The sequence below is a fragment of the Arthrobotrys flagrans genome (assembly GCF_004000055.1).
Source record: "Arthrobotrys flagrans strain CBS H-5679 chromosome Unknown unitig_0, whole genome shotgun sequence".
Lineage (NCBI taxonomy): Eukaryota > Fungi > Ascomycota > Orbiliomycetes > Orbiliales > Orbiliaceae > Arthrobotrys > Arthrobotrys flagrans.
Window position 1 is genome coordinate 7,833,600 of NW_027137550.1, and position 20,917 is coordinate 7,854,516.

Consider the following 20,917-nt stretch of genomic DNA (forward strand, 5'->3'; position numbering starts at 1 on the left):
AAATCTCTGGTGTAGGTATTTCTTTGAGACGATTTTGTATCATGCAGTATACTTGACCCTCGGCTATAGTAACATACTCGCCCAATTTAACTACCAGCTTGTCCTCAGTAAACCAGACTGGATCCGGTCTTCGTGTTCGAGAGTGAGTCGCTTTGTTGTGAACCTCTGAGGGTGTCGGGGGCTTCCTAGACTTATTGGCCCGAAAAAATGACGTCTCGAGGAAGTCAACGTCTCTCTCAGCAGGAAGTTCTGATACGGGAAGAATGATTTTTCCCCTGGGGTTGCCGACTGGGTGCTCCCTATGCTGTTATCGGCTCTTGCTCCATGATGTGAATACTCTGCTTTCCTAGATAATTCAACAAATAGGTGGGTATCTATCAAGAACGACAGTGGTATCTAGATAACGTAGATAAGCTAGTGTAATCTTTGGTTTAGTTGGATTTGGGAAAACGGATCGCGATTGCATGCCAACAACGAATGGTCATGAGTTTGACAATGAATTACTTAATCACAGCCCAATTTCAGCACAAAAAGGTCTCGAGGCTAAGTTCGGTTGCCTAAATTATCAAGAAGATATTCAATTACTAGCAGAACGACTATCCTTCTAGATTATATGGAGTCTTCTAGAAAATCGATAGCATTGCTTTAAAAATTTTTGCTCCAGTAGAAATGCTCAGGTGGTTGAGTGCCTTCCAGTCGAGCACATAGGAAGAGGACTTTTGATATTTAGGTTGCGAAATGCGTATCGGCATGGTGCTTCTAACAATAGAATCGGCTCAAAAAATGCAGCATGCGCAAAGCGGCCAAGGTCCTACTCTTAGGACCTTGGCTTTATGGCTATACCCCGTCGACATGTACAGTACACATAGAAACTTTACAAGAAGAAAAGTCAAAGGTTAAAGTTGTGTGGATTAAAAGAACAAGTTATCAGGGTATCGCTAAAGCTTGCAGGGCGGCCCGAAAAACCCAATCTTCAAGAAACGAAATAAAAGACTCGGTCGTCTTGCGTACAACAGGGCGGTTTCATGCTCACGACGCTTTCCTGAAGAGGGATGTCATTTTCAACAGGACGTATTTTATATCTGATTTAATATCTCACGAAAAGCTTAGCCGTGCTTGGTATAATATTGCGAATCCCTTCGCTTCATCTATAAACCCTCTAATCCAAATATATGTTCCCGTCAAGAGAGAAATCAAAATACTTTCCCATCTTGGCCTCATAAAGCGCGCGAAACAATGAACCATAACTGTTGTTCATTCCGTCCCGAAGTTTGCAAGCTTGAGGCTGAGTCCACCTAGGTTTGATCTGGTCTCCACACCACCCTTCTCTTGCAACCAAAGTTCTTCGCTAACGTTATGAGCCTCCCTGTCAACGACCATTTCTTCTTCGAAACCAGACCCAAAAATGCAGGTCTATCGAACAAGGGTGGGATGACAAATTTAAATTTAAACCACCCACAACCTATTACATGAGCAAAAAATCGTCCGCCTGGATTTGATTGTAGGTCATCTATACACTATGAAGAGAGTGAAACAGCAAGGCACCTTGGGTCGCCCGCGGTCGCTCATCCGACTGAACGCACTGCTAGCGAGGCTGAGAAAGGTACTTTCTCTTGGCCTGTGACGCACGAAATCACGCCAAAGAAGCTGTGGTCCATTTTTGTTTTACCAAAGCGGGATAAATGCATGCTTGGAACGCATGATCCTGTAATTCGCAGAAAAGAAGCTATACACCCTGAGGGGTCACAGCACACGTCGCACGAAAGAGAAATAGACCCCCTCACCATTAAAAAAAAAATTTAAAAATTGAAAATGAAAAAGCGGCTGAAGTTCAGGCAGGAGTATTTAATAAGCTCGGGTGTATCCTCCCGATCGTACTCTACATAGATCTTTGTGTTTCATTCCAACCTAGATTTGGTTATCAATATCGAAGCTATCACGACTGAAAGTACCCTCAACGCAGCTGCAAGACAACTTTACAACATAATTAATATGGCTCCTAGAAGAGGAGGAGGGATCGGTGTCTCTATCGACAATCAGTGCAGCCGCTACGATGCCTTCAGTAGCGATATTACTAAAGCACAAATCGGCATATTGGGTGGATTTCTACTTTGTTTCTTCATACTTGCATATTGTACAGCCAGCCGAAGCGGAAAGAGAAAGAAGGCTGGCCAGGAAAAGTCGATATTGAGATGGTACCAGTATGGAATTGCTATATTTTTGATCATCGCGTGAGTATCTGCACACTCCTACAGTATTTTTTGAAAACTTGGACTAACTTGTGTAGTTGGTTCATAATGTCTATCGTCAATGGCTCCCTCGCTGAATGTGGCGCCATCGGCGTCTATGACTCCAGTGCTATCAGCACCGCAACAGTGGTCACCCAGAGATTCACCGAGCTGTACCTCCTTGGTCTCGTCTTGTTCGTTGTTGTAAAGCGCCTGTTCCAACTTGCCGGCTCAACTGGTCTTAAGCGCACAATGGTTATCCTCGGCGCCATATTCTTCGTCATCGTCTCCATCGTTTTCTTGGCATATATCATACTCTACTGTTTGATTCAGTGGGATGTAGATAGTGTTTCTACAGTCTCAGGAATTATAGCACTGGCGAGACTCACGCAGGCCTATGTTGTCCTGTACTTTCTACTAGTGATATTCGCCGTCGTTGGGTTGGTTTTGGCATGGATTCGATTGGCAATGAAGCCAGAACGGAAGCAGGTGTGTATCTTCGCATATATTCTTACTAAAACCAACAATATAAAAGCTAACCACAATTTATTGCAGGGCGTTACAAGCTGGATTCCGGTCCTGATAATCTGCCTCCTCGGTTTTTCCCTTTACAACGTCATCAGTGTATTCCTCATATACTACGACCCGCGAAGCATCACCAATCTTACTCTCACAATCGGTTTCGGCATCCAGTTACTCTTTTTCTTCGGCGCCTGGTTCTCGATTTTCATGATCGCCCGCGGTGAAGGCTGGGACTTCCTTCGTCTACAACATGATATCCAACCACAATATAATATGGGCGCACCACCACCAATGATGTCGCCGTATAGCCAAACTCCATATGATACCGTGCAGAGCCCCGATGCAGCTAAAAGGATGAGCTTTGCATCGCATGGCAATGCACCGACTCCGGCGCCGCCTTATATGGGAGGTACTGGAATGGCGTACAGTGGTAATGGGGTTTATGAGCCACAGGGTCAGACTTACCAAGCTAGCGGATGGAATTCAGGCGGATATGCGCCGGTTGGTCAGACGTCCACGGGCTACAGTGCACCGGTTGGGGCGGCGAGTCGAGGAATGGAGGCTAATGAGTTAATGGGGGGGAGATAAAATAATGAGTCAACGTTAGGAAGTGGTTATTAACTTTGTATCCGAATGAGTGTCGACTTTTGGATTTGGTAATGGGTCAAGAATTTCTTTTGTGCCATGATATTCTCCCTTTCTCTTTTTTTCACATTTTCTGTCTGAGGCCTCGAGGTCCTGGTTTCGGGTTTTGAAGAAAAAATATATATATCCTGTTCGTTCCTTCGATTGCTTTTTGCTTTATGGGTCTGGGCAATATGGTATTAGGCGTTAAACGGTTATCCAATATATTCATTTCTTTGGTCTAGTCTCTGCATTATATCATATCATACACGTGAGCTCTTTTGCAGTCGTAATGAACTCGTATCGATTGCAAGTTGAGGAGTCTGACGACGAGGCAAGAAGGATTTAGTTGTCGTTAAGGGAAGATGAGTCAAGATACCAGTAACGCAACGCAAAAGGGTTCATAATACACATTTCCGAAATGATTTTCAACAAAGCCCGGTTAGCTCAATCGGTAGAGCGTCAGACTCTTAACAACGGAGTATCGTTGCAATGGTAATCTGAAGGCTGCGGGTTCGACCCCCGCATTGGGCTTCTATGACAATCAGTCCTAAGTAGGAACTGGTCTTCTTTTTTGTATTTTTGCTGTTCTTTTTGGTGATGTTTTGGATTATCGAAGTTTAATGAAGCGGAGAGTTTTTTTTATCTTTAGTGTTCTCATTCACCCCTGCTTGGGGGTGCACTAACCATGGACAGGGTCTGGGAGCTCTTGCGGGTTTGGGTAAACTTTTTTTTTTTTTTTTTTTTTTTTTGGCAGGTACCATGCGAATTGGAAAGATGGTTCCTTCTTCAACTGAATTCGGATATTGTAGAGGCATCATTCTTGGGTGGTATAAATTGTATGAGTAATAGACGATATCAATCGTCTAAAGCCGATTCTACCAAGAAGGTTATGGTTACTACCTAAGCTTGGTAGTCGGTGGTGCAGGTTATCTGCGTTTCTATGCACCTGACAACCAGAGCCAGGTTACACAGCGGACGAGCAACGCAAAATATGCAACATTAATTCTATTTCGAGGGATTGAATATTCCGCGCGATTGTATTTATGCTACTAAAATTAGCGGATCAAAGGAAGATCTATATGTAGTCTATCCACTTACATAATACAGCTTCTTACGACTGCAAAATAGAATGTAATCCCCGGGTGTAATTAATGACCCCATTCCCTTGCTCCTTGCTAGACAATACACTGCACTGTCTCGTAATGGTTCCATGACAGCAGAGCGGCTTCACAACAAGGATGGCACCGAAAAAAGCTAAAAGAGGAATAGAATGGGAAACAGCCACAGATACCTCTGGTGATTCTTCTGTTCGTCGTGGTAGAGGCAGACCCCCTGGATCAGGGTTACGATCTCGTCCTGGAGTACCTGTATCCCTTATCCGACATAGACATGGAAGAGCCACAAGATCACAATCTCTATCCAATACGAATTCTATATCTCCTTCACCTACCCGAAAATGCGGTAGGCCATCTGGCTCACGTAACCGAAGGAATGATGAGAATATTCGACCGCAGGTCTGCGATGGAGGTCATGTTGATAACTCTATTTCCGGCCCACGCCCACAGTCCTTGGCTGAGTTCAACTTTAGCTAGCCGATGATATCCAATCCTGGGGACCTAGCGGAGCCACCATCAGACGCTCCTACCCGTCAGGCTATTCGACGAGACATTTCACCACATGTTCGGCAAAGGGTAGAACAGATCTTTGCGGAGATGCATGGGAATGGTAAGGAGTGCAGAATATATAGAGGATGTGAAGGCTAAGAATGATTGAAAAGCTTGCTAGATTGTCTAAAATTTTTGGTAGGACTTTGAAGTGTTTCGGAACATCTATCACAGATGATAATTAATAGCCAGCTATCTAACGCCACTGCCGTACGATTATCGCAGCCGAACACTCTTGAACCGTCCAGTCCAATTCGAATCTCATTTCCCCTCTCGACTAGTCGTTCTAGGAATCCCCCAAATAGTCCTGCAATTCAAAATTCACAGCAATCAGAACCTCAGTCAACTACATAAACACCTTTTAATTTTCCAGAGATGCGTTCGGAGGAACTCGTAGATCTAGAGGTAGATATGGATTTGTCACCAGATGAGCCAATCCTTATCCCAGAGGACCTGGACTAGGATATAATCCCAAATAATTCTAATTTAATGCCAAACTAATACTCTCCCGACGCCGACGTTGCCCGAATCCAGCATCTTAATAGAGACAAGCTGCACCCGATGTTCTGAAATCAGCTTATATGTTTGTGGCCATTGTTCAATGGCTTACTTTAACGCTATCGGGGGCGAAGCGCAAATTTTTAGTACAGGCTACGCACATGGGCTGAGGCGTCCTAGACGCGGCACGGTTTAGTGTCGCCGGCGTCGTAGGGAGGGGAGTAACGTAGTTAGCGTGACCGATGCGTAGATTATATTGGCGCGTAAGCTTATTATTATTTTTCGGCGTCTTTTATGCGGGATTCTAGAGTTTGAGTGCATTGGAAATCGGGTAAAGGTTGGAGTTCTTGCTTCATGCTTGATTTCATCAATGGTCAATAGACAACAAGCTATACATATTTGGCAGTTAACGCTCGAGAAACTAATGGTTGGTATTGCTATGTATCATACAGTTTTATTCCCAGAACAAAAAGGGATTTCTTAAAACTGATCACTCTCTAACAGTTATATATCTGCTATGAAAATAGACTACCAATTTCCCAGGCAGCCCTCATTACCCCAACGCCTCCAGTCTGTGTTTCAACCGTTCTTCCCAGAAATCTATCATTTAAATCACCTCCCATGATACGCATTTGGGTCTTGGGTTTGTCGTTTTTCAGTTCCCCTTCCCAGTTCATCTTTCCAGACTTTGCAAGTTGTATTTCAGCCTCTGTTGCGCCTGCTTCCCAATTGCTTCCCCTGTCCGTATTAATGAGATCTACTGCTTTGGGGTCTCTCTTTAGATCTAGATCTCCACTTTGTAGCTTGTCGGCGAATCCGGGATCTTTCTCGAATAATGGTGCGGACCACCACATCCCAAAGACTGAAGAATTTTGATGTCTGGTAGTCCAGGCCGCGATGGAATTGCGACCAATGAATGGAAAAAAGGTTTTGCACTTCTCAACATGAGCGTCGAGTTCAGGACTATGTTTCTCGTTCTTTGACTTCCATGTTTTGGTGTAAGGGTGCGGCGAGCAGAATGCTGTCAAATGATGGAAGAATATCCCTAGCATACCAACCGGCCGTTAGTGGCTTCCAAAAGTTGGTTTTCGTTGGTATTCATGGTGGAACGTACCTTTGAAAGCCTGTTGGTCTTGATTACACCACCCCCAGCTATCACAGTGATCTTCCAATATATCAGCCCTAACCATCTCTCCAACTTTACCCGCGCTCTCAACCACACTCTCGATAAGCTTGTATCCGTCCTCAAGATAATTCATATTCCCCGTCACTTCCCATAACGCTCGCAGACCGCTTAATACCACACCTTGGTTGTAGGTATACGTCTGCTCATCTCTCTCATCGCACTTCCTCTTCCAATAACTGCTCATATGGAACCCATCCGTCATCAATCCAGCATTATTCGTGAAATTACTGCCCTTGAACCAATCGTATGCTTTCACCGCATACTCCAAATAAGCAACATCCCTCTTCTGCCCCCTCCTCTTGCCGGCTTCGCCTTCTCCTCCACCAAAGAAAAACCAGGATTCAGGTGGATTAAACTCCGGCGGGAAAGTCGTATACATCTGTATACTCGCCGAAATGAACAACTCATTCGTAATAGCGTTCTTATACGGCTGTAAATTCGGATTCCAAATCATCCCGCCACCGCAAAACAACTCATCCCACCCTCTCTCAGCATAAACCCAAAACTCCCGAGCACGGAGCGCAAACTCCATACGATAAGTATAAAAATCCGGATTATAACTCTCCGGGAAAAGATAATAATAAGCATCCAAGAACCTCACACCGGCTAACCAACCCAGAACAACCCATAACATATCATCATATGCTTGAAACTTGAGAGACCCAACATTTTGGGTATGGTAGAAAGATATAATATCTGGAAAGTAGATATCTATAATGTTTAATGTCTCGTTTTTGGGCAATGGCGATAGAAGAATGCTGTGTAACGCCGAGACCGCATGAGTTTGAACTACTGCTGCTGTCCAGTCAATGGCGCTGGGGTAGTCGCCACGTTCGGGAGAGAAGAAGACGGATTGTAGGGTTTCGAACGAATGAATCAAGTAGCGTAGAGGTTCGGAACCAATGGTTGAGTTTAAAGTTATGCCACTGCGCCTGTGTTCTACGAATTGGGGCGATAATGGGATCTGGGCGGTGCTAGATGGTGTCGTGAATAAGGTTATCGGTAGAATGCATAGGCGGAGTAGATGCAACCGAAAGCTAATGTTGGAGGGACGCATACTAACAAGAAAAACGAGCAAAGGCGAAAGGAAGAATATACAAGCGTTATATGGTACAAAACGAGGCTAAAAAGACATGGTAAAGATACTACGCTCGATGATTTAAAGATTATGGATTATGGATCTCGAAGCAAATTTCTGGGCGAGGTTTTTGCGGGGAAGAATTCAGCCACGCCTGTACACGTGCTCTGCGTGGTATTTTGAATTCAACGCAGATTTTGAACAACAGCATGCGCACAAAATACACAGACTAGAACTAATGGGTATTTTTGTGAGGAAGCCTACTTCTAAATCTTGATATATACCGTAGGGGGAATTGAGAGTTCTCTAGGATGGAAAATCTGCCTTCTATAAAACTGGTTTCCAAGCATGCGCAGTTAAGATGCCTCAAAGGCTTTATAGAACGTTCAAACGTCTTAAATTCTAAAAACGATCCTAAAACTCCTCTAAACCCTGTATGATATTTAAACACAGACGGTTTTAAGCAATCCCAGTTAGAGTTTTGCTAATGTTGTTAGAATTTTGTCAGTAAATCTTAGCTGAAGACAAAAATTTGGTCCGAGAAGCGCCGAAGCCACTTACCGAAACCTCATATCTTCGGTCTTTATCAGCTTTCGAGCTTCTATTCCAGATAAAATTATAGTCTGAAAGTCATATTTAACGTTCTCCTTCGCCCGGCTCCATTTAATCCGAAATCCAACTTCGAGATGACAACCCTCGCCTCCAACCACAAAAATCCACTCAAGCGGCGGTTGTCGATCTAACCCGAACGTCTGTCCATACCCATTCCCGTATGTCCTTACCAATTCCTCAATATATTTAACTAACAGCTCTTGATGCATATCGACCCATTTTTTGAAATGGATGTTTTCTTCAAAGATGCTTTCGACGAAATCCGCCCGATATTCTGTTGAAATTGGGTTTAGGGTGAGAACGCGGAGATTTGGCAATGCAGTTATACCGTCCAATGGTATCAGCGCTAGAACCCAGAAATCTTTGTTTTCCCCAGGGATTGGGCCATTAGGAAGTTTTTTAGCGGATTTAGTCTATAATACACGAGTTCAGTTAGCGCGAGGCTGGTTCTTAGGCCCGGTTTGTTGCTAAAGTTTAGGAATTTTATATCTGTCAGGTGACTAACCTTTGTTGTAAGCAAAGGAACCGAAAGTTCTGTTAACTTGGAAAATTCTGATGAGATCTTAAAATTTTGGCTGTGGTCAGGAGTACTCCGGTAGTTTTGCCAATCGTGTATGAGCACATTAAATGTCATAGTCTCCAAGGTATCCTGCTGTCGTTCTGTGAATTCCTCGGGTAGCGAGAATAAACCTGGGTACTCTAATTCGAGATTATGGTCACTATTGCTAGGATCTGCATCCCAGACATTACACCTCAATCCCAAATGCCGCAGGCCAGGTCGAAGATCCCCAACGAACTTGCGAAACAGACAGAGCTCTCCGACTCTTTCGTATACAATGTTACAGGTTTCGAGGTTTAATTTTTGCGTATCGATATCTTGAATGAAAGCGAAGGAAGTCCCTAAGCCCGAAAGGCTTATGTGGCGCAGACTATCCAGAGGTAGAAGCCTTGCCATCTTGGATGTTAGTGTAAAGCCTTCAGTCATCAACTCTCTCAGTGGGAGATTTTTTAAGTTCTTGAAGATACAATTTTCGATAAAGTCGGTCCAGTGGGTCGGTTTTTCCTCCCATCTAAAATCATCGTTTTCAAAACCAATCCCGGCCATTTCTTCGTCGGTGAATTGAAAATAAAAGTCGTGAGCCTCAGGGCTAGCCTCTTCTCCAATTCCAAAGCCAAAAGATTGCAGTCCTAGGCTCGCGCGGAGGATATAGTGAAGTTCTGCTACACGCTGAGGTGAGTAGCCCCCCCTTACCACCAACTTTCGGAGGCAAGGTAGGCTACCTTCAGGTAGCTTGTACGCCGGCGAGTTACACCCATGAGAGAGTATTTCTAGGGTAGAGAGTATGTTCCCCGGAACTTCAACTAATTTCTGGAATAGATTTGGAGATATCTCTGTATGTAGGAGCCACCTGGTATTCGAGGTTGATTAGCATAGTGGGAAATTATCCACAAAATACTCGTACACTTACTTGAAGCTTGTCAACCGGGTTTCTCCTATCTCCATGAGTGCAAATATTTGGTTTGCAATGGCGAGATCCGTGTCACTAGACCTAGGCTCCACGACGAAACTACTACCTCCAGATTCATCTTCACTATCTTCTTCGCCCCCCTCATCTCCTTCTTCATCGTCCTCCCCGTCATCAAACCCCTCCCCTTCCCCCTCATCATCACCATCACTTCCCTCTTCCTCTCGACCTCCTTCTTCTCTTTTTTTAAGTTGATCTCCTTCTTCTTCCTCATCTCCTCCTTCTTCCGCATCTTCTTCCTCTAGCTCTCTTCCATGCTCTCCTGAGCTAGCTTCCTTGCGCCCTGATCCACTAGAACTATTATCTTGTCTCGCACCCAACCCACCGGACTGACTATTTTCATCGATCTCTATTTTTTCCTCTTCTACATTTGGAGCTTCTCCTCTTTCGCCTGGGACTACTCGGATCCTTCGAATATATTTCCCATATTTCCGCCCATATTGAAGGAGCTGCATCAGCTCTTCATCCACCAAGGTCACATGTGTTCCGAGTGCTGGATTAAACTTTTCTGCTACTGGCAATTCTACATTCGAGTATAAAATCGGAATTACCAGTGTGTGTAATAATCGACTACATAGTGCAACGTTGAAAAGATCACGACGCGGTAACTATTCCGTCGGAACGTCAATACGCGTTAATATGAAAATCTTGATGAGATCGAATTGACTTACATTACCTAGTACCATTCCAATCAACTCGTTCGGTAGTCGGAGAAACATTTTGAGCAAGGTGGGGAATATCGAATTCGTGGCTAGGGGGGAGTGTAGAGACTCGGGCTCTGTTCTACTCTAAACTTTGCTTTGTAGGACAACTAAAACCGAGGGACTCGCTGATCTCATATACAAAGTACCTGTGGGTCTCAGCCGCATGCAGGAGCACGAGCCGAGGCTGAATGCCTAAAATGTTCCACCAACACATGGGTAACATAAATCGATCTGGCTTAGCAGTACCAAGCTTTGTCCAAGCCGAAGCTTGTGGGATTTCGAGGTTCCCGCATGAAAACTTTAAGTGTCAAAGTTTCTCCTTTGTGTAGTTAGCACGGAAGTTAGCCGTTTGAATTTAATTAATTGATGAGTTAGGGCTAACTCGGGGAGTCTAATAGTTCACGGAATCATGGTAGGCCATAATTTCGACACAGTTGATCAAAATACAATAACTGTACAGATTGTGCGACTTTGAAATTGTTAGATCGACCTAGACTCCACGAAGTGGTCACACTTTATCCTAGACCCAATTGATTCTTCCAACAGAATACTTATAGTATTTGTTTATTTTTCTTCAGTCAAGTCGCGATTCTTTGAGAAATCTTGAGCTTGATCATATTCATTTGAATTCTAATACCTTAGTTATAGTATACTAGCTCTAGTTCGTAAACCAACATTCTTTAAATATGGACCTTACCTGCTCTGGGAACATTTATCGATTGCAAATTCGAATTCGCGCTAGGACTAAACTACAGGAACATGTTATCCATCTATAGTAAGTAACTGCACAGACTACATGTATACACGATCCTAGAAAACCCTCATAGTCCGCATGCGCAAGGGATTGAATGTTGATCACACTCGATAGGTTAGGCTGTTAATTGATCAAGCAACGCCATTATATTACTGTTTCCTTTTTTAGGAATATAATAAGCCTTTGAATCCTCTAGCGCTATGCAAGGTAGTGATCGACCTGTATATTGTTACTTTCGAAATTTCCGAAGAAAGTATTTATCAATTTGCGATTGTGCGGGGTACGTGTGAAGGATACCTGTCGGCGTGTCGTCCACCCGACAAAATTGGCTGCTGATATGTGCTGTTCATGACGTCTTGGTTATAGAAATACATATAATCTAGAGGGGCCGGAGGGTAGGAAAGAAAGTCACACGTGCACGGTTGAGAGGTCCATATGTGGTATTGTTAGGGACGCTTATAACCCACGAGACTAACTCATGATCATACACGGCCTCCATCAACGTCAAATTCGCCTGTAGATCTATAGTATACACGATTGTTGGATTTTGCGAAAATTTGTAGCTGGAATCCGTCAGGCACTTGGTGCAGATATGCCCTCGATTCAATGTTATAGGATCAACTATTAAACCACGGTCCTATTTTAACAACCATTACGGAGGGGTATAAGTCTGGGTACGAGACCAGCATAAATCTGGCTGGCGGTCGACTGGCCTGAATAGGTCTTATCCCGCGGGCACCCCCAACCATAATTTTGTAGCATCCTATAATATTCTAACACAGAACCACTTATAGTCACCTGGGTAGCCTGGAGCACAAAGTCTACAAATACGCTAGACTGGGGCATTGGATGAATCTCTGTGGGTCGGGTCGATAATCCCACGGGTACCCCTTTAGAGTTCCACATATAACTGGAGTTACGGCCACCGGCCCATCCCGATATCTCCTCAGCTTCATCCCGGAGCCGCATGGCTCTGTGTCATTGGCCTATTGAATGTTACCAAATCTGGTGCCATTTGCGGGGTACATGACAGCACTTTTTGCCGAGGCCGATATCGATGGGACCCACTCACACCCAGCAAGGGAGTAAAAAAAAAAGCTTTGAAGAAAAAAAAACTCCACTTGCCGCTGACCACCGACCAACGTGGTCGGAAGCAAATGACCATATAGAGCTGAAATATTTCGTAAAAATAGCTCAAGGTTGCTAATTTCTGTTACTATACGCATAAGCTTTGGTTTTTTCTCGGAGAGGAAGAGAAAGAAAAAAACTTTTTTTTTTTTGATATTAAGAAGGATATCACATTTTTTCGGTTTGCTCATGGACCCCTTGTAGTTTTTTGACGCTACCTTTTGCAAAAAAAATTGCGTGGGTCTCGTGGATCTCTGAAGCTTCTCCTGCTTGACTTCCCCTGTGAATGTCAATGAAATCCCCCACGTTTTCCATCCGTGCTTTCCCCCCGCATTTTCACTAAAAATACGAGGCGATCATCTCAATGCATGATGTATGCAAGGTCAGCCTTACCTCTCTCAACATCCATCCGTTGTCGTTCAAATTTCTTGCTGTTAACACGCTCTCGAAGGACAAAATGACAAAATGCAAATTTACACGCTTGCATCTCAACAAAAAAATTTTTACTCAAAAAAAAAAAAAAAGACATTGTCGATAAGAACGACCACCAAAGTCCGAGGGCATACGAAACCTTCCGATTAGGAACGGAAAAAGGCCGGGAGTAGAGCAGTAGCTACAATCTGGCCGGGTCGTTCAGTGGCTAGCATGTTATATTGTGAAGCTGCATTGTTCGTATCCATGCTATCGATACGGATTCCCAAGAGATGCAGATGGTTCTTTGTCCGTGGGGAAATGGGAATAGATCGTGCGCCAGTTCCCAAAATCAGTAATTCTAGATACGCGAGAGATTAGCATTGAGATCACAATCCGCATTCCAGCTAAAGCAGTTTAAACTGGAACCCGAGAGGGAAGATAGGACGGGACAGGACAATATGTGTATGCATACCTGGCTTGGGAGCCACGACGTCCAGTACTCCCCACAGATCTTCATCCAATTCTAGCACTCCGTTACGAACTCTTGCAGCTCCGTGTGAGAGCCAATTGAATGCCTCATTGTGGACAATGATGATTCCGTCTTTTCCGCTAAATCTCATGCCATTGTTGAGCAAGAATCCATCTTCGTAGACACATTCTATGGCGCTGGCTGGCGGTGGGACCCCAGAGAGTACATTCATGTCCGTAAATACCTCATTCGGATCATTGCCTCCAGGCTTTGGGCCTGCCTTAGGCGGAGGCTCTTGCCTTGAGGTAGTACCAGTATCATCTTTCGAACTGACGGATGTGCTATGGAATGGTCTGAGGTATCTCAAGCCTAAGGCTGAAGTCACGGGGAATCGGGAATGCCGAGAAAGGTGGCGTCGGGGATAAGATAGCCAGCAGGGAAATTGAACTAATCGATGACAATAGGAATAAGCTCCAATTCGGCGACTCACGCGGAGCAGAGGTCTTGTCAAAGCCATGAGCTCTGGGAGGAAGGACATGGTGAGAAAACTGTGGGAGTTGCAGTTAATTGGGCGTCCGGTAGAAATGCATCGGCTTAGCGACGAGACTAGTGAACTAGCGAGCAGAGACTTCACTCAACACAACCTCTAATTGGATCTCCAAAGTCGACTACATTGATCCCAATCTCCTTGAAACCCCTGCGGCTGCAGCTTCTCATAAAGCTGATGTGATATATGTAATACGATGTGATATAGCATGGCATGGTATGATATTGCTCCTGCCTATGATATCTCACCGGATACGATTCTGGATTTGAATTTGATTGTGGAGAGCGCTGATCCGATGACGTCGACAACTTCGGCTCTTCCCAGATAAACCATCGACTCCTGTGGAAGCTAACTAGAAACCCTTACTAATGGAACTAACTAGTAGACGGGAACCATGCTAAATGGAAAGTCGATCTCAGACCTACTGAAACTGAGCCTTTCTGTCGATTAGCTTCGAGGGACACCCGCTCTGCCATCTTGCCGTCCGTCGAGAGATCAAGACACAGCAATCGACGGATTTCGTCCCACCCTTCAAATTATATGTATATGTACTTTACTTGGTACGTGGACCCAGTTGACAGAAGGCTCTGAGCAAGCACCGCTTCGAAACTCACCTTTTGCCTAAGTAACTAGGGACTCGGAAAGATGCATTTCGCTCATCTATTTATTGATTGGAAAGTTTTTCCAACATGCATGTCCAGCATCCCCTGCAAGATAGTACCCACCTTTTTTGTTCCTTTTTTTCGAGGAAAGTTATTTTTTTGCGGGGCTAACAGGGTAAACCCATGGCCGGCCGTCTTTCTGACACTCCAGGGTGTCTATACTCTGTATGCATCTTGGGTTGAAAGAATATTTTTTTCTCTTTGCTCTTGTGCTTATCATACCGCTAGAGTATTTTGCCTGGGTTCGAAGGCTCGTTATTTTGCGAAGATATTGGTTGTTTCGCTCGTTTCGCTTCAGTATCTCCCAGTCGGTGTTACCCGTAAAGACGCAAAGCAAAAGTTTTTCTCTTACAGTTGAGCGCTTGATCTCTGATCTTTGCCAATTCAACAATGCCTCAACCACGAGATGCGCCGAGGGCCAATCAAGAAAAAATTTGCTCTTAGCTTCGAGCTCCCAGAAGCACGGGTCCGGAAAGCGACTCGGCAGGTGAACCGAAAGAAATAGCTGCAAGATAAGACCTGCCAGGCCGCGGAAGGATCAACCGGTTAAGGGCAGCATCCTCCCTTTCTTGTCCGCATAGACGAGGGATCTGATGAACGAAAAAATTTTTCCTTGAAATTTCTGGCCATATCTTTTTCTGGTGTTTTTACAGCGAGCAGTTTAAAGTCACCCCCTTATCGCATGCTCTGACCGTGGAGGAAAGAAAACCGAAGGGGCAGCGAAAAAGCATATGCCACCCACAAAAAAGAAAGCAGCCTGGTGCTTGAACTCAAGGAATCTTGGCCCCCACGCACCCTGTCGCCAAAGGACAAAAGCAAGGAACTGCAGAAAATGGCGTTCGTCATAGCAATCTCTAACCAAGCTGGCAATTATATTGGGAGGTGGGCCGTTCAGGCAAGGCCTTCTTGAAGGCCGTCGTCGCAACATTCGATTTTCCCTTAAACAGCAAGCAGTTGCCAAACTCCCTTCACACTGCTCGAATAGCAACAATCTGCAAACCCCTAGTACCAGATTCTACCATCTTGTGCATGCTGCCGGGAAGCCCGGAAGCTTGGGTTGGTTAATTTGTTTTTAAAAAGAAACAGCCGTGGGAAGACGCACAGGCACAAGGCATTTTGCGGGGTCGAGAGACAGAAAAAGTTATAACCCTGCGATATTGTGCAATCAGGCACAAGGTTCTTCCCACGCAAAACCCTTCGCCATCGAGCTTGCCTATGGCGAGAAAGGAAATTCAAGAAGTAGAAAAATATTAGGACAAAGTTCCTCAGTTTCATAGATCGACAAACTTGCAAAGGAGAAGTTTTTCCTTGTCACCGCATTCCTTCAAATATTGTCCCTTTTATTTCTCTGCTTGAACCATTTAAGGCCTAATTTGGATCCTATTCGGTACGTCCATACCCCTTCGATTAGTCGTTCCCCAAGAAGGATCTCGAGATCAGGATTACACCCACCCACAGTAGAAATTTTTCTTCCTGCATGCATAAAAAAGCTGTGCTTCGCGTTCTTGCGTTCTGTCGTCACCTAGCAGCTATGCCCCCCTGAGCGGTTGGAGTGAGCTGTTGCACTGCATATTGGATTGCATATTAAACTTGAACGTGTCCCTGACCTGGCCATTCACAAACCTTCAAACCCTTTTGCCAAAACCTCTTCCCATGAATGCAGTCATATATACTCTTGAGTCGATTTAGCCCCACAAGGCCCTAGCCTCAATGAGTCCGAACTGTCCCATTTGGTTTCTATAAAGAAATTAAACATCTCAAGCCTAAAAGGCAAGCTAACGTACAATATCCGCCAACCAGTGTTTCGGGGTTCGACTTGCGTTGGTAACCTGTTCGCTTCATCGTCACTGCAGTTTCAGAAGCCAACAGGTGGCCCAGTATATAAGGCAAATACCATGCGTTCCAACAGCTTCTAGGATCCAGTCCACGATTTGAGAACTTAGTTCGGGTATTATATATTCTCCTGATAGCCGCATTTAAATCCAATTCAATCAAATCTAAATCAATACATACAACATCTATTAATATCTGCTGGACCAGATTCAACATCTACATATTGTCATTTTACCCACCTCACACCTTTTCCTAAACAGTTGCTATGCCCTTGGAAGGTTAATATAAGTTTCTTTTCGTTTATAATCACCATGCCTAAACCTTGTAAGTTATATCCAACTTGCCCACAGAATATCTAGAATGCTTACACCCTTCCGTTAACAGCGGACTACGAGGATGTTACCGAGACACCCTCTTGCTCCTTCGCTCGAAACTTGCTCTTTAGCAGTCTATATAGAGAAGAGAAGCAGAGTAGACTGGCAGTTCTCGGAGCAATAGGCACACTTGTTGAGGAATGGACACACTACTATCTCCGCCATACAAGGGATTTCACCCACCACCCCAGTGGATTCCGCCCGCTCCACCAATCCATCAACCAAAGTCCTCGAACGAGCTTTACAGCGACTAGAAATCTCAAAAGGGAGTCTTCTTCAAAGCTTGGACTAGAATTTGACGATGTATTCGACGACTTCGATGGTGACTCGGATCCGAGGGTTGTATCTGCAAGTAGGAGTCCGATTGCAGTCCCGTTGACTCCGACCTACGATTCGGGGTTTGGGGATGATAATGATGAACGACCTGATTTTATCTCGCCGACTTTTACGATATCATATAATACTTCAGTGTTGGCTATCTTTGAGCATGTCTTAAACGCGGACGACCGGATGAGGCTGGAGGATTTGAAGGATGAAGTGTTGACAGTGCATGAGATGAAGAAGAACCTTGATAACTACTACCTTACGCTATTGAGGTTGTCAACAGACTGTCCGCATAAGGATATCAGAATCAGTAGTCGGATGGTTCTTCAGAGGGTTGTTGTAAGTGTTTAAAAAAGGGGGGTTAAGGTTCAAGAATGTTTTTAGAAGATATTAATAATGGAGAACAGAACAGCGGCATGCAGTTACTCGAGCCAGTTAGCACGGGTCCCTCACGACTGATTCCCTTTCACGAGACGATTGGACTCCACAAATTCAGCGCTATGTTAAGAACCGATAGCAACAAGCTAAATGAGATCCAAGACAACTCGGACGACGAGGACGAAGTCCCTATATCGCCTATTCACGACAGTGTTATGTCGGGCGCAGCCTCGATTGCGATCCCTGGTCAATCGTGGCACACTTTCCACGGACGGTCTAGGTCAAGGGGTCGGGGTGCTAGTAATAGCATGTCATACAGAGGGAACAGACGTTATAATCAATCATGCGGTTTCACAGGCTCCAACTCTGATCGTGGAACACCGCTTTCACCGCCCCCCGGAAATGATATATTATTCGGACAACCAGTACGCGAACGTAGGAGGAGAAAGCACTCGTCATCACAAGGAAGCTCTCAAGGCAGCACTACTTCGTCCAAACCTGCATCTAAAGAAGTTCATTCATTTCACAAGGTTGTTTGGATGACGCAGGGAAGGGTAACAAATATGAACAAGATTCTTTCGTTCTTCCCAAAGTATGCAACGGTCAATATGGAGACTGCCGATGGGTTAATAAGTCGACCCGGGAGCGCACTATCCCGGACTTGGAAATTATACATCGGTATCCTCGCCGCCGCAGAGCATAAATGCCAATACTTCATCTCACTGTTATCAAGATATTTCCTCGACTACGGCGGCAACAGGGCCTGGCTCCGCGGTTTGGAATACGCACCAAAGAAACTTCAACGTTTGGCAAAGCTCAATACCCTCCTTGCCCATCAACCATGGAGATTAACCCACGACGATATCCAAGAGTTGATCAAAGGCACGAACAGTCCATCTGACGAACTGGGCGACAACTGGTCCACCTCAGAAGTCGTCTTGGCGCTTTGCATCCTCTCTTACTATCATGCACAATCCGGCTTCGCCCTCGCCTGCGGCTTGGTCCCAGAAACCGATCTCCCCGGCGGCACAGTAGGATCTATCAAAAACACTACTCTATCCATAATCCCTTATCTTCAGGTCCCCTCTAAACTCGCCAAAGACGTAGACAAGGAAAACGCATCTTCAGAAATGAAACGCCTTGACCTCCCGCGCACACCGTCTCCGGGAATATCTCTCTTAACCCGTAAACGCCAACAGATGACACTCCCAGACGAAAGCAGCTCCGGCTCACCTGATAAGTGGTTAAAAACGCCCACGGGGTCAATTCCAGCCTCCCACGACGTTTCACCACATGCCCAAACCTTCCGCGTCAGTGGCGGCCACAGTACTACCACCCCGATAATCAACGACCAAAGGTCCCTCAAACTTCAAAAGCGTCGTAAATCGTTCGAAGACTGCGTTACAGCCGAAGATATCCCTCCACCAACTCTTTCAACCTCCCTCTCCGCTCCGGGATCTTATATCCCCGTCTCTAGCGTCTCGCAATACCCCACCGTTACTACAGGTCGAGAGTTCTTCCTCTCTCCATCATCATCAACTTCTTCACTTGTTGAATCTTCCACAAAATCACTGAATGAGCAAGTCCCCATCAACGTCTTCGCGGAGGATACAACCCGCTTCCTATTATCTCCTTCAAAGACAGGAATAGCAGGCGTAAGCGACTCAGGTTTCCACGAAGAATTTAATCTCAACAGCGAAGAGTACTCATTCCTCCCCATGGAAGAATTTGACTGGGAAAGACATGCGTGTGAGGTTATTGGCGAATACGTGGAGGGACTCGAAGATGTTCTCGATTCACACTTTCAAGCTGTTCGAAAGATCTATGACGATAACAATAATAGCTTCGACAGCGAAGAGCCGTTATCACATCCACAGCAATATCAACAGAATAGCTATTACTCTAGCCAGCCATACAGCGGCCGCGCAAGCCGTGTAGGCAGCATAGCCGGTATCTCCGAATTCTCAATCTTCGACGGCGCAGAGTCATTCTACACTCCAAACTCCCGTCTCCAATCTCCCATCGAAACATTCCACCCTCCTACACTATCGCAACAAACAACAGATACATCATCATCCTCCAGGTTCTCTACCCACGGCCAACCAACCAGTAGCCCCAACATCACGGCGCAAGATATCCCCAGTTTAAGCGAAGCAGTATGGTTCTATTCCCTACGTCTTTTGGGAATTCAAAAGGACGATTACTCTTACAGTCATATAAAATTCTACTTGCCGAAGGGATCTCGTGTGTTCTTACGTAGGATATGCGAGCAGCCCGAGTTGGTTAGTATGAGGGATTGGAAGGGCGTGGGGATGGGGTTAAAGAGTGAAGATGTAGTGTTGATGGCGCTGCTGGCGACGCAGGCGAGATTTATGGGGGAGCTATTGTATGGGATCAAAGCCGTTTGCGAGTATAGGGAGTCAAGGTACTAAGGACAGAAACCCGACGACTCTGAATAACAGCTATTTCCCTCATTTCCATTTCCATTATTTTTGTTCGTTTTACAGCAGGCGACCCAAGCAAACAAGCATTTCTCATCCTTTCATCCGCTCAAAAGCAACCCCAGCGAATATCGTTTAGCAAGCCGAAGCAAAGGTGACAAAACGCATATTGTTACCTTTCTGCTTTCTGTTGTTTTCATTTTCTATCAAAATAATTTGACTAATAGCATGCTAGCGTCGTCTATCTTACCCAAGGAGGGATATCTTACCACTCTCCATGTTTTTCATTATCGATTTAGCTTGTCTTTGCTTTGAAAGCATACTTTTGCCAACTGCATCTACCCACTCGCATTTGCATAATTCTTCTTTTATTGATCGCAGACATATGATACCCCAGGAAAAGTAAGTACTTATATACGAAAGAAAAAAAATCGGCGGCATAGTTCAGGTGTAACAAAGTATCTTGTCAGTGATTTTTCCATCCATCCATCCATCCATCCATCCACCCGTTTTTATTATATTCTCTTTCCTTTCATTATAATCATACTTGTCTAGGTATATATCCTCTAGCTCTGCATAGGAAGCCGCTCTCACATTGAGACGGCTCTGCAAGCTATATAGTTTTCTTTCTCATTCTTCCTTTTAATACTCAAAAAAAAGTTTTTTTATTATTATTATTGAACAGCCTTCGCCATTACCAGTTGGATAGATTTATTAGTTATAGAGACCGAATCTCGAAGAATGATATCATGATGTAACTCGACTGCCCTTTTCTCTCGTAAGCTTAATGTAAGTATGGTTATATAATACTGGTATTTCGAGGCGAATATCCCCATAGAATAATTCTCTATATATGGCAAGAGAAGTAACTTAAGGACGGCTTGCGCTAGTTCGTTTTCTTCTTTGCTTCCTTCTCTACAGATCGAATTCGTGGAGTGTTTCTTTTTT

The 20,917-nt window shown here is 44.8% G+C and overlaps 5 protein-coding genes across 5 annotated transcripts; 2 read left to right on the forward strand and 3 right to left on the reverse strand.

Moving 5' to 3' along the window:
- Positions 1-1,992: 1,992 nt before the first annotated feature.
- Positions 1,993-3,338, forward strand: DFL_005300 (uncharacterized protein; the record flags this gene model as incomplete). Its single annotated transcript, XM_067634538.1, has 3 exons — positions 1,993-2,231; positions 2,288-2,717; positions 2,784-3,338. The coding sequence occupies 3 exons, from the start codon at positions 1,993-1,995 to the stop codon at positions 3,336-3,338; spliced, it is 1,224 nt and encodes a 407-aa protein (XP_067492596.1).
- Positions 3,339-6,054: 2,716 nt separating this feature from the next.
- Positions 6,055-7,782, reverse strand: DFL_005301 (uncharacterized protein; the record flags this gene model as incomplete). The annotated part of the gene is made up of 2 exons (XM_067634539.1): positions 6,055-6,584; positions 6,654-7,782. 2 exons carry the CDS (start codon positions 7,780-7,782, stop codon positions 6,055-6,057), a joined length of 1,659 nt encoding a protein of 552 aa, XP_067492597.1.
- Positions 7,783-8,262: 480 nt separating this feature from the next.
- Positions 8,263-10,660, reverse strand: DFL_005302 (uncharacterized protein; the record flags this gene model as incomplete). Its single annotated transcript, XM_067634540.1, has 5 exons — positions 8,263-8,287; positions 8,365-8,828; positions 8,921-9,824; positions 9,885-10,549; positions 10,613-10,660. The coding sequence occupies 5 exons, from the start codon at positions 10,658-10,660 to the stop codon at positions 8,263-8,265; spliced, it is 2,106 nt and encodes a 701-aa protein (XP_067492598.1).
- Positions 10,661-13,105: 2,445 nt separating this feature from the next.
- Positions 13,106-13,948, reverse strand: DFL_005303 (uncharacterized protein; the record flags this gene model as incomplete). Its single annotated transcript, XM_067634541.1, has 2 exons — positions 13,106-13,299; positions 13,414-13,948. The coding sequence occupies 2 exons, from the start codon at positions 13,946-13,948 to the stop codon at positions 13,106-13,108; spliced, it is 729 nt and encodes a 242-aa protein (XP_067492599.1).
- Positions 13,949-16,763: 2,815 nt separating this feature from the next.
- DFL_005304 (uncharacterized protein) lies at positions 16,764-19,960 on the forward strand (the record flags this gene model as incomplete). Its single annotated transcript, XM_067634542.1, has 3 exons — positions 16,764-16,776; positions 16,837-17,489; positions 17,558-19,960. The coding sequence occupies 3 exons, from the start codon at positions 16,764-16,766 to the stop codon at positions 19,958-19,960; spliced, it is 3,069 nt and encodes a 1,022-aa protein (XP_067492600.1).
- Between the last annotated feature and the right edge of the window lie 957 nt (positions 19,961-20,917).